The 12,670-nt window shown below is 37.6% G+C and overlaps 4 protein-coding genes across 8 annotated transcripts; 2 read left to right on the top strand and 2 right to left on the bottom strand.

Moving 5' to 3' along the window:
• Positions 1-662: 662 nt before the first annotated feature.
• LOC110810278 (uncharacterized) lies at positions 663-4,645 on the bottom strand. The gene is made up of 6 exons (XM_088211049.1): positions 4,053-4,645; positions 3,064-3,638; positions 2,447-2,639; positions 2,010-2,074; positions 1,693-1,903; positions 663-1,190 (listed from the first exon to the last, which is right to left on the bottom strand). Exons 1-6 carry the CDS (start codon positions 4,251-4,253, stop codon positions 831-833), a joined length of 1,605 nt encoding a protein of 534 aa, XP_088067175.1. The 5' UTR covers positions 4,254-4,645; the 3' UTR covers positions 663-830.
• An 856-nt stretch (positions 4,646-5,501) lies between these two features.
• LOC110810306 (Heavy metal transport/detoxification superfamily protein) lies at positions 5,502-6,705 on the top strand. Its single transcript, XM_022036437.2, has 3 exons — positions 5,502-5,794; positions 6,046-6,124; positions 6,273-6,705. The coding sequence occupies exons 1-3, from the start codon at positions 5,789-5,791 to the stop codon at positions 6,602-6,604; spliced, it is 417 nt and encodes a 138-aa protein (XP_021892129.1). The 5' UTR covers positions 5,502-5,788; the 3' UTR covers positions 6,605-6,705.
• LOC110810307 (Copper transport protein family) lies at positions 6,046-8,718 on the top strand. 3 transcript variants are annotated; one of them, XM_088211051.1, is made up of 3 exons: positions 6,046-6,124; positions 7,963-8,041; positions 8,308-8,718. In XM_088211051.1, the coding sequence occupies exons 2-3, from the start codon at positions 7,987-7,989 to the stop codon at positions 8,526-8,528; spliced, it is 276 nt and encodes a 91-aa protein (XP_088067177.1). In that variant the 5' UTR covers positions 6,046-6,124; positions 7,963-7,986; the 3' UTR covers positions 8,529-8,718. The 3 variants fall into 3 exon arrangements, with proteins under 3 accessions (XP_088067177.1, XP_088067176.1, XP_021892130.1); XM_088211050.1 differs by lacking the exon at positions 6,046-6,124 and adding an exon at positions 6,462-6,600; XM_022036438.2 differs by lacking the exon at positions 6,046-6,124 and adding an exon at positions 6,623-7,835.
• A 1,508-nt stretch (positions 8,719-10,226) lies between these two features.
• On the bottom strand, positions 10,227-12,624 carry LOC110810305 (pentatricopeptide repeat-containing protein At3g60050-like). 3 transcript variants are annotated; one of them, XM_022036434.2, is made up of 2 exons: positions 12,379-12,624; positions 10,227-12,303 (listed from the first exon to the last, which is right to left on the bottom strand). In XM_022036434.2, exon 2 carries the CDS (start codon positions 12,096-12,098, stop codon positions 10,638-10,640), a length of 1,461 nt encoding a protein of 486 aa, XP_021892126.1. In that variant the 5' UTR covers positions 12,099-12,303; positions 12,379-12,624; the 3' UTR covers positions 10,227-10,637. The 3 variants fall into 3 exon arrangements, with proteins under 3 accessions (XP_021892126.1, XP_021892127.1, XP_021892128.1); XM_022036435.2 differs by having other exon boundaries at positions 10,227-12,234; XM_022036436.2 differs by having other exon boundaries at positions 10,227-12,202.
• Positions 12,625-12,670: the final 46 nt, after the last annotated feature.

Here is a 12,670-nt window from a genome sequence, read left to right as displayed (position 1 = left end):
GTTGGGAGGGGGATTAAGATATCTTAAACACTTCATACAAGCTAAACCAGATTTCTCAAGCTGCTATGTTTCTTATGAGCATATAGTGGCTATGCTATATGATGAGGAGGTGGAGTAGGAAATGGATTTACATAAAGAAGTTTGCGTGGGATAAACGTCGAAAATGACTCCAACATAGAGTTAATCGATTGTTTAGTTGAGTTACATTACAAATCGAGCATCTGGTTTTTCGAATAAAATTGTTCGCGATTTCCATTCAAAAATGTCTAAAAGAAGGTGAACTTACATCTTGTATTGTTATCTACTTATTAAACTAATCCATCATATTTTTAAAATATAAAGTTTAGATTGTAATAATAAAAAGAGAAGCTCAACCCTCATACAAAGGATTTATTATATCAACTTTTTTAAGTGTTATAATTTCTTCAAGATACATTTACTCAAAAATCCAAAAAAGAATGCAAGAAACCTGTAAATATGAAGCAAAAAATGTTTTGCGAAGAGTTAAGAACGCATTATCCTTGTCTCGTTCAAGTATTTTCATCGAACTTGAGACTTCTCCCTCTATGAAACACCAGAAATCAACACTTTACTGCTATATACGTCGTATACGAACCAGTTGAATTTTCACATAATGAATTCTAAATTATTTTGGAAATCAATCCCAACTAATAGTTTTTTTTCTGATATAACCACAGAACACAAGAATACATAGCAATTAACTGGAATAATCAAGTATTTTCATATCTATGAGCTTACTATACATAAAACGCTATCAAAATTGTTTTCTCTTTTTATCTTTATATATTAAAATTGACGATAATCTATGTCTACTGAGTTTGATTCTTCTGCCAATGTTTCTTCTCCCAAAAATCCACTTGGGATATCAACTTTTCTTTTGATTTTAGAAGGTAAAGGAGAGAGGGAGGATCATAGGGAGGAGGAATTGTGCATGGCTCTGTCTCCGCTGGACCTTTCACCAGAGATTCTTCCATAAATTTCTTCTCAGTCCCATTTCTTGGGCATGCCATTGTTTCTACACAGAGTTCGACTGCGTTCTGTGGAATTGCAGGCTTAAATCTCAACAGCTTAGCATACTCGTTAAAGAGATGAAACATGTAATCATACACGTAATCCATCTTTAGCTCCTCTTGAATGAACCTACTTGCACCTTTTCCGATCTCCTGTGCCTGTTAAATTGTTGAAGGATTGTAGGATATAAGAAAATGATATACATAAATATAAAAAGTTGGGAAAATTCTAAAATATCTTGATAGTAAGTATGAGTTAATTACTTTATTGCTATATTCATCAAATTCCAAGGTTGTTTGAAAAATTTAACTTCACATGACTTAGAACACCTCAATCTCACGCTAGAAAACTAAGTCGTCCTTGAAATCTATATATGGATGTAATTCTTTTACTGCTAATAACTTAAACCTGAATTTTTTGAAAATGAGCTGTTTGTGCCAAACAGGGTTAAGTCAAAGTGTTTGGGTTCGGATATTACATTAGATCACAGACAGTAACTTCTTAGCAAATAACCCTAAAACTACCTTTTGCCACCGGAGATTCTGACTTGTATAATTAAGTGGAGATCTAATAAAGCAAAACATCTTCTGATTTGATATACTACAAAATTGAATGAATAGAGACCTTCTCATTTACTAAAACATGAAGTGAGAATGTTACCTTTTGCTTGTGGCTGTTGCCCCAATCAACGGCGAACTTTAAAGATCTGCACTTGCCATCCTCCTTTACAGGCCAGTAATGCCGGAGGGGAATCAAGCCTCTTGTGAAGAAATCATAGTAATGAGGCTTGACAAGAAACGTGACAGAGTCACAGGCAAGAATGTATTTCTCACTAACAGACCAAGCTGAGCCTTCAATATAGATTTTGTACCTATATTTAACAATTGGAAGAAACCCACAATAAAGTTAGGGACTAACGAGCAGGAGGGATATAAAAATTGGCATTCAAAAACAGAGAAAAAGAGATCAAAGAACACCTATAGGTGCATTGGCTTGTCAAGTCTGATTCCTTGTATCCTTCTCTTGATTCTTTCAGCCAATCCTGCAAAAGGAGTATACGCAAAACATAAGCCGGAATGTTGAACTACTTCTCCCCTACGTTTGATATAATAGGACTACTAATTTACTGTAAGTGCAAGTTAATATAAAAATGCACAATTTATTATTTATACTACACATTTTTAACAACCATATTGGATAAAATTATTAAACGAAAAGATTTATCTCACGTTACTGGAAGGAAACTTCGATCATATTTCTCATTCAGCCAAGCATACAGTCTTGAAATGTCAAAAAGAATAAAGCATATGTACATAAAAACAAAAAGTTTCATAAAGATGGACAGTTGCCATTTATCATAAATTTAGGCAGGTGTAAAAAGAGAAAACAAGAGAGGTGAAAGAAAGTATAATACCTGGGCATATAGACGAGCATTCCAGTCCTGTTTTTCTGATACATTACATTTTAGGAGGTCTTGCCTTGTTTCAGCAACAACTGGGTTCCCCTTCCAATAAGCATAAGGCTGTCTTTCAACCCATTTCATCCTTGCGTTTCCTTCTTTTAGGTCTTTTAACAAAGTTTCCCATGGCTTTATATTCACCTCAGCCCTAAGAGACATGCAGTATAAACTTATTATGGGTGAAAAACAATATATACACACACATCATATAAAATATATAGCTCACAGAATGAAATGTTCAGGATTTACACTTAAGATTTTAAAAATCATTTTGTTTAAACAAAACAGGTTCTTTTTTAAAGAAAATTACGACACTTCTATTTCTAAACGTACGTTTGAACTCACAGCAGATGCTATAAAACTTTTCTAGAATCATATTTAATCAAAAAAAATTGTAGAACCATAAAAAAAAACTACGTTATCAGACTAAATTATCAAAGAAAAAGATTCTTAATTCTACTGAATTATCACGAGGAATCTAAGAAAGCTACGAAAGCTAGACTGTTCTTTACACTAATCAATCTATACTTAACCAAAAAATTAAAAGAAATAATAATAATCAAGGGATGTACCAGCCCCAGAAGGACCAATCGGGGAAAACGATGTCGAGCGTTTCATCATTTCCACAGTACCGGAACAAAGGAGGGGGGTCCGTCGCGTTAGGCCCACTATAATCAACTGCTTTGATCACTGGCCAGTCAACGCAATCAAACATCAACTCCAAATCAGGCAATTTCCCTGGATACCGACGCAACAACTGCAGGACTCCCCACAGCGTAAAAACATCCCTGGTCTGAAACGCTCTGTGAAACCGCTCCATGTAAACCCTGCCGTTGATTATCGCCAGCCTGAAATTCGCCGTCGCTTGAGCTCTTTCCACCATTTCTCGCGTGATCCCCTTGCGGGCCCACGGCCGTAGGTCCTCGTGGATCCAGCGGAAGTACTCGGGACACGTGGGAGGAGATGAACGGTCGGGATCATCTTCCACCTCGAAGGTCTTCGGATAGTTTCTGGGACAGGCTCGTTTGTGGTAAAGTGTAGTGCAGTTTAATGGTATCTGAATTCTAGGAATTCCAGGAGAGCGCGCTCGTCTAGTTCTGGTGTTAAGCGCTTGCTTCTGGTCTGATAGTCCGCCGTCAAATACTGCCTGCAACAAAAATTGCAGAACGTGAAAGAAATAAATAACGGCTCATGGGCCCGATTAACAGAGGGTATTTTCGTGACATGATTGAAACGACACCGTCTGTCGGTCGCAAACAGCCGAACGCCCAAGAAAAAAAAAAGACAATAAGGGTGGGCCTTAAAAGGCTATATGGTTTCCACGCAAGGCGACACGCGTCCACCAACGACTTTTCGCTCCCTTTTTTCCTCTCTGAAAAAAGGGGTAAACCGACAATCGCGGGAAATGTTAGCCGTTAAAATCTTCGGTCAACAGCTAACGCCCACGTGTTCAGAGACATTGCAGCGTCATTGAAACGGCACAATGCCAGTGCCGTTCTGATGAAACTTGGCATTTTCACATCGCCAATGGCAAAAATCAATGAATGCATGAAGTACTTACAGTCGGATCGAGGAGACGGCGTGTTGAGATAAAGACGCAGAGGAGGAGGATGACGAGGAGGAAGACGAGGGTGTAGGATTTCGACTTGGAAGCTATAAAAGGCCGCCAGATCGTGTCCATGAAATGACGAAGCCGCCCAGATGCGGTGGCGGAATTCCTCTGAAACCCCTGTTGGTGTTGCACCACGCTGTTTTCTCTCATTTCTCTCTCTATCTCTATCTATCTATGTATCGGTCGCTCTCCGACAAACATGTGGAGTTCCCAGAAAGAAAGTGTTTATAAGAAACGCAAGGGCATAATTCAACTAGATTGAACAGAAATGAGGTTTTAAAGAGTCAAAATGGTGTCCAAATTGGTTAATTCAGCTTGGTTTAGGTTAAAGTAAGGAAGAGTTTTAGAAAATGAACCCGATTTGGAATTGGTGTGGTGGAATGGGAAGTGAGAGAAAGAAGAAAGGAAACGAGGAAAAGCTGGCTGAAGGTTTTAACTGATCACCTAAAAAGCGAAAAGAATTGACTTTCTGAGAAGAGAGAGAAAGGTGACGGTGGAAAAACGAGAGGCACAGAGTCGTCGTATTCTCGTGAAAACAATGCAAGTTATTTATTTTCAGTTCTTTGTATCTGTTACTTATTTATTTTTGGAATACATTAACCTTCAAAAATATAATAGCGGACATGCAGTCTAAGGTTTAACTCTGATTCCATAACTATATATATATATATATTAATTTCTATAACAAAAGATATATAGCCTTGCGTGTCTATAATGCTTAATATATATTCCAGAGTATTTTTCTATCTCCATAAAATAAGAGCTTCACTGTTAAGTTGGGGAAAGAAATGGCCCAAAACGAAAGCCCATAATCCATTTCCTGATGAGAATATTGAAACTTGGTGGGTTCAAGAAAAGTAAAACGATAGCCGCCATGATTTTGCTCCCATCAAACACAATCCAATAATGACTCTCTGTTTCCTTTTATTAATTCCAAGACACAACACCAAATTACACCCCACATAGACTCACACATATATGTATAGAGATATGTTCCTTCAAAATCTTTATGTGGGTGGCAGGGTGGGGGCAGCCTTTGCAAGAGGTCTTATGTCACAACATGCATATATATATATATATAATATGTATAAGATATTTGAATGTCTCGAAAATTATCAACAGCAGGAAGGCAGAGTTGAGTGCTTTTATCTCTCTGTTCTCTGAGTTGTTGTTTTCTCTGTGTGTCAAAGCTGATTCAAATAAAGCTGTCTCTCTTCTTTTGTGAACTGCGGGAGAGATCCTCTACGTGACAGAAATAGATGGTCTCCTTTGTGGCGCGTGGGAAACATGAAATGAAGATTAAATTTGAGTTAATTGATGATTAAGGAAGAGGGTCCCACTTAAATGGATGTTAATTAACGTATAGTTTGTGCAGTGGCGATGGGCGGAATCATTTGGCAGTTGGCAGGGAGTGGGGGAGAAGGGAGACATTGGGGTTGCCTTTGTCACGCTTTTTCTAATCTACGCGTGAAATTCCCTCCCGCTTTTCACTTTTCAAACCCCAACGCTCTCCTCCCTCCTCGCGCATCAAAATCTTTTCTTTCTCCTCATCTCTATTTATATCTATCAACTCTTACACATTCCATTGCAAGTTCCCTCAACTACATATACATATTTGCGTTGCACTTTCCTCTATGTTTACGTAGCAGATCGAAGTCAGGAGAGAGCTGTATTTATACTTAACAATGTCGGTAAGTAGCCGGTGCATTGTTCCAAATTAAGCTATGCATGCAGATTAGATATATATGATCGATTCTATGTATGTACATTGATCTATTTTTGTTTTGTTGGACCCATGTGTTGAGAGAAAAATAGTTCAGACGAGAACACTGGAGTTTTTCTTCTTTATAGATATCTCCATTCTTAATTGTATTGAGTCAAGTTCTCTACGCAGAATGGATGATGGAAAATGAAATAATGGAAATGTGGGTTTGTGTTGTAGATGGTGGAGATAAGAGTGCCGAACTTGGATTGCGAAGGATGTGCCTCCAAGTTGAAGAAAGCTCTTCTCAAGGTCAAAGGTATAAACTTTTTACTTTTTATTTCTGATCTGGGACTTTTTACCCATTTGCTGAAAATACACATGCATTATGAATCCTTCTTTTGGAAAAAAAAAAAAAGAAAAATCATCAAAGGTAAGTTTTTTTTTTTTTTTTTTTGAATGCATAGGAGTGGAAGAAGTAGAAGTTGAAATGGAAATCCAGAAAATTACAGTGCGAGGATATGAGATAGAAGAGAAGAAGGTGCTGAAAGCCATTAAACGCACAGGGAAGAAGGCAGAGCCATGGCCATTTCTTCCCGGATACTCTCATTTCGCTTCCTTCTACAAATACCCAACGTATATAGTCAACCATTACTACGACACGTACAGAAGTGAAGTCAGTAATGGCGTTCACACTTTCTTCCACACTCCTTCCCTTTACTCTGTCGCTGTAGCTTCTGACGAGGCCGTCGCTTCGCTTTTTAGCGATGATAATCCTCATGCTTGCACTATCATGTAACCATCTCATCATTCTTTCTTTCTTTCCTTTTTTTGGATCATCACTGCACCAGCTTGCAGCGTAATTTTTTGAGAAAAGGAAGTGAAATGTGTTGTCAGTAATTTTACTTTGAATTTCATGATTTATTCAATTTTAGCCATAAATAACTAGAAAACTGAAACAAGGTCTCTCTACCCACATGAGAAAATACATGATTTACAACCCATTCATGAGCTGTGTTAGCCCACCCATGCCTAGGCCCCTTGTAAAGCTTAACCCGATCTGATCCAACTTCTTCTAAATAAACTAATGCTTAAACTAAAAATATAAATAATACCCATTTTTTTCCTATGTATACTTGTTATTGCCTTATAAAAATGAAGTACTATTTTATTCGAATGCCACCATTTTATATAATATTAATGTAATATGCAAAACATCAGTTGACCCATTCACGAATTTCAGTTCTCGACCCACTTTTGGAGGAGGAGATGATTCAGCTTCCTTCCCGTGAATCCATGTTATTCAAAAATGGTCCTTCCTTTAATTATTACTACTTTTTCTTTCTCAAGGGAAAAGAGAAGTCCACACTTTCTACCTTTTGCATTTTCAACGTATTGAACCAGAAAAATCTTTTAAAAGAGCCGCCCCTTCCTCTACGAATGGCCCCCGCCTGTATTACGCTCCGGTCGCACTCTGGTTACTTTTGTTTTTCAAGTACCAATTTTATCTTTTTGGATTCAAAACGAAAAACTTCTGAGCAGACCACCCGTTAATTCTGATTACAGTACGCTAAAATTTGCATTGACGAGTTAAAAAAGGCATTGGAAATGCGAAGAGCAAAAGTTTTCTTAATTTATTTGGTTTTGGAATTTTAAATGGGTAGAAAATGAAATATGTTGTGAGTAGAGATGCTATATATTCTTTTAGGAATATTTGAAATAATCCCGACCGTTGGATGGGATCTTTATGTTTTTTAAAGAAATTGAAGGGAAAAACATTTGTTCTGAAAATAACCATTTGTTCTTTTTCGTCATGTACGCCAAATTTCGTACCATGTGGCCCATAATATGAGTGTAAGGATCCACTTGTCGGCTATGACGAGTCGTACACAAAAGAATTTCCTTCTCGCAGGCCAAGAACATCACGTCTTACCCCTTTTAAAACCCACCCCAACTTGTCCAAAAAAAGTTCACTTCAATTTTCCTTTTTCTTCCCTAATTTGTTCGTCTTCCTCCTCAATATGGCTCAGGTTTCCTTTCTTCATACTCAATATTCTCAATTTCTTCTTCAATTTTCAGGCGTTTTATGATTTACCCAGATAAGAATATGCGTACTGCACTTTACATAGTTTTCCATTTTTGCATTTTCTTGAGCAGAAGATAGTGTTGAAGGTCTTGACAATGACGGATGACAAGACGAAGCAGAAAGCCATAGAAGCTGCTGCTGATATCTACGGTACCTGATCGATCGCTCTGCTTTTGCTAGATTAATGTTTGTGCGTTCCAAAAATCTGATTTTTATTTTATAACTCCTGATTGCACTATTCCCACATTTGGTCACTCGTCCTTAAGATTGTCTTGAGAAAAAATATTGTCTTGATCAGAAAAAAAAATCAGGATATACCTCGTCGTCTTGATGGTAGTATCAATCAGAAGCAAAAGATTAACAGCGAGATGTTATGATGATTCTTTGTTGGTTGATGGGAAGGATGGATTTTGCAGGAGTTGATTCAATAGCGGCGGATTTGAAGGATCAGAAGCTGACGGTGATCGGACAGATGGATACAGTGGCAGTGGTGAAGAAGCTGAAGAAAGTAGGTAAAGTGGACATACTCACCGTTGGGCCTGCCAAGGAAGAGAAGAAAGAAGAAAAGAAAGAGGAAAAGAAGGAAGAGAAGAAGGAAGAACCAAAGAAAGAAGAGAAAAAGGAAGAGAAAAAATAACAAATCAGTTAGAAAATCATGAAGGATCAATCACAGGCGATCTGCTTGTAATTCCATTTTTTTTTTTCTTTTACTTTTGCTAATAACATGGTGAATATATATATACAGGCCATTAAAGTAGTAGCTTTTGAGAATTGAGATCCACCCACTGTAAGTAACTATTTTAAGTAATTCCATCTGGGTTTCTTCAGTAGCTGTAATTAAAGGCGGCAAGTTTCATGACTGGTATTTTTATCTGATACTGTTATTTTCACATTGAACTGGTTTGATTATAAACAAATTTCTCACAATAACCCCAAATGGGAAATGGGTTTTGTGAGGAATCGCCAGGTTTGTGTTGATGTCGAAAGGAAAAATTTTCAAAGAACAGAAAAAGGAAATTGATTTTACTTGGGGTTCACGAGTTTCCTCTTCTATAATTTGTTGAAGGGTCATTGTCCTTTACACGTAAACAGGTACGGTGTAAAGTCTAAATACGCCAACAGATTCTTCTTCATAAAGCAACTCAACTCTGTACTCTTTCTCTATCACAAAGTTCAGAAGAAAACTTAAAATCTTAACTATCTGTCGTTCTGCAAATAATTTTTGGAATTCCATTTTTCTTACATTCATAAATAAAGGAGACATTTAATTTATTATAGTTTGAGTGGAGATCTAATAAGAAATAAATAAAGATATCAAAAGTAAGGTACCCAAAAAAAAATAATTAATTAGTCATTAGTTTGAATTTCAGATGTCGTAGGACAACTATGTCGTAATGCATGACAAGACGCCATGAGTTGGATTTCAAAATACACACGACAGCAATGGTGCATTTCTTAGCTGGGAATGGAGAGAACGACAAAAGAATATTTGGAGATGACACCACAATTTACTTCAAACACCCAAAGTTTTTTAATTAAAAATTAGAAAACATTTTCATCACTCTATAGATTTGTAAGGTTCAATCAAATAAATGTTATCAGGCATCTTAAACTCGGCAACACTGCTGACATGACCCGAGACAATGGGGCCAAGCTTCTTCTGTGGAGAATTTAGCAGTGTTAGGCCTAAGCGTTTTTCACCAGTGTAGAAGGAAGTCTTACCAGATACAACAGTTCTTTCCAGAATCAAGCAAAAGTCTGCAATAGAGCTGAAAGGGCAGATCGAAGGAGAAAAAATAACAAACTGTAATTTTACAAAATGGCAGAAAGTTCTTTTTGACCAAAACAAAATGAAAATTAGTTCATAATTGCTAATTCTAAAAGTAAGCAATCCTCGGTAGTCAGTTCGAAGAGGTGCAGAGCTGAAGATCCACCTGCGGGTTCAGTCTTGCACTACTAAAGGTAACATAAATGCATATGGATATGGCTCTACAACTTACGCATATGGCTCTCTGTAATTTTCCCTGGATTGCTCACCTAAAAAGTTTTCTGATTAAGCATTATACCATACCGCAGGAAATTCAGGAGGGATACAGAAGAACTGGACAAGATAAATGTTGTGTAACTTATCAAAGAACTAGCAAATAATGATATGTTATTATTAGTTTCAAATTAACCCATAAGCTAATTTGAAGGTTACTGGAGCATATAGATCCCCAGACATGCCAACCTCAGGCCTTAATACTATCTCCTCACTGGAAACAAAAAGTCGATAGTAGCGACAATTGGGGAAAATTATAAAAAGCTAGATGGTACACAAGCATAAAAGAAAATGTTACCAAAATAGTAAATTACCTATTCTAACTTCATAATCTTCTGATTCTCGGTCATCTAATGTACATTTGAATCTATGATTGTCTTTATGAGTCATTCCACAAGAATATCTTGCTGAATGCTTCTGCTAAATGGTTGAAACCATTATCTCATTCATAGCAAAAAATTGTAACAGAGAACAAATTTTGCATAACCATTATCTCATTCATGGGGAGAAAAATATAACAGATCAAATTTTGCTCCCCAATGCATCTCGCTCACACTGCTGAGGAAGAGGAACTGTAGGAGGAGAGAGAATGGCGCACTCCTTAGGCTCTTAAAGACAGCAGGTACATGGTGCTAACTTATCAGAACCATAAATTATATCCTCCAAATTAGAAATAAATAACCTTCATGTTACAAATGCACTGTGCTAGCATCTCTTATATCCCTTGATCTTTGAGACGAGATGGGCATACTGCCCCTTCTCCACCATGTATCTTATTACTTCATGAGCTTCAGAAAGTTTTCCAGCATTTCGTAAATTGCTTACTAAGGTGCTGTACACCACAAAATTTGGATTACAGCCTCTCGATTCCATTTCCTTTAGCATAGAGCATGCTTCCTCAAACTTCCCTGCTATACAAAGCCCACGAATCATGGAATTATACGTAAATACATTAGGAAGATGTCCCCTGATGGTCATTTCATCAAATATATCTCTAGCCTTTTCGAGCTCCCCGGCCACAGCATAGCCTGTGATCATTACAGTGTAGCAAACCACATCTGGCATGCACCTAGTTTTTTTCATTTCATCAAAAAAATAATTGCAGGCATCTAGATTCCCTGCCCGGCTAAGACCATCAATCAATGTGGTGAAATGAAGAACAGTTGGATCAAGACCCACCTCCTTCATGTGCTTCAACAGATTAAGTGCTGCAAGTGGCTTATCACCTTTCCCAAGAACGTGGAGAAGGATGTTATATGTATGAAAATCTGGAGAGAATCCATTCCTACCCATTTCATCTAGCAGCCTGTGAAACTGATCTAACTTCCCCAATCTATACTTAGCACACATCGCAATATTATAAGTTAGAATATCTGGAGAGTAGCCTTCAGCCAACATATGTTGATAGACCCACTCAATCAACTTGTACTGGTTTATAGCTAGAAGTGAATGCAAAATTGCGTTATAAGAGTTTTTGAAGGGCCGATAATTGAATGTTTTTGACTTAATGAACCTCTCCACAACTTTTCTAGCCAAGCCTGCCTCACCACAGGTACAAATCAGTATGTTAAATGTTCGTGCGGTACTCGGGAACCCATTTTCAATCATCTCATCGACAAGTCTCCACATAGCCTTATACTCCTCACTTTCTGCAAATATCTTCATTATCAAATGATATGAATTAGCAGTGTGCTTGTAATATTCCTGCTGACCGGACCACACGAAGAACTTATATCCTAACTTCGCCCACCTAGTCTTGCTAGCGAAGTTCAAGTTCCTCAAAATTCCAACAAGAACTTCCCTAACCAGCAACCCTGATACCCTTATTTCCAACTCACTTAAAGCAGCTTTAGCATCATATCCAGGACCATCTTGCTGTAAAATCTCAAGGACGTTTCTTGCATCAACCCTCACTGTCTGCAAAAAAGGCCGCCTCGCAGAGAAACAGCCCTTGGGACGGCGGCTTTCATTAACTTTCTCATCTAAAACATCTTCAGAATCTGAATATCCGCAGAATTTCTTCAAGGGATCCTCAATGTGATGGAACCCATTATCGCTTTTATCCCCATCATTAAAACTACGGTGGCATAACTCCCTCAAAGATGAAAAACGAAACGAAGCTCTGTGCACGAGTCTTGTGCCAAATAAAGATAAAGCGTTCATCATGCTTGTCAATTCGACATTGGGAATACCCCATTATCTCCCTAATCTTACCCTACTAGAGGAATCCAGCAGCTTGATAGATCTCGATAAATTGAGTTGGATAAAATCTGGGTTCTCAAATAGGGAGAAACCCATTAAACTGGAAACACCCAGGTGTAAACTAGGGTTTTAATCGAACTAGGAAAGCTCATTAAAACGAATATAAACCCTAAAATATAAGTAATTAGAACCTATTAGGAAAAGGATTTGGGAAAGGAAGAGTTTCAAAAGAGTTTGAACATACCAGGGAACAAGAGACTTAGCAAAAACATGTTGTACGTTTACTGGTTGAATCAAATGCCGACATCCCGTCCAAGGCTTTGCTTTTTTGAGTGAACTGTTAACAGATGAGAACTGCTGGGTCGAGAAGGCAACGGGTTCAGGCAGTAAAACAGGGGTGCCCGTCGAGAACTATGCTTTACGATGGGTGACCAATCGTACGATACCACGGCATCTAAATTGTGGAACTGTTTGGTCTTGTAAATTCCGAAGCTTAGTATGTGATAAGTGAAAATGTATTTTTTTTTCTATAAAAA

Source organism: Carica papaya, chromosome 9 (genome assembly GCF_054855325.1).
Source record: "Carica papaya isolate Zhongbai chromosome 9, ASM5485532v1, whole genome shotgun sequence".
Taxonomy (NCBI): domain Eukaryota; kingdom Viridiplantae; phylum Streptophyta; class Magnoliopsida; order Brassicales; family Caricaceae; genus Carica; species Carica papaya.
This window is presented reverse-complemented; position numbering and strand designations above follow the sequence as displayed.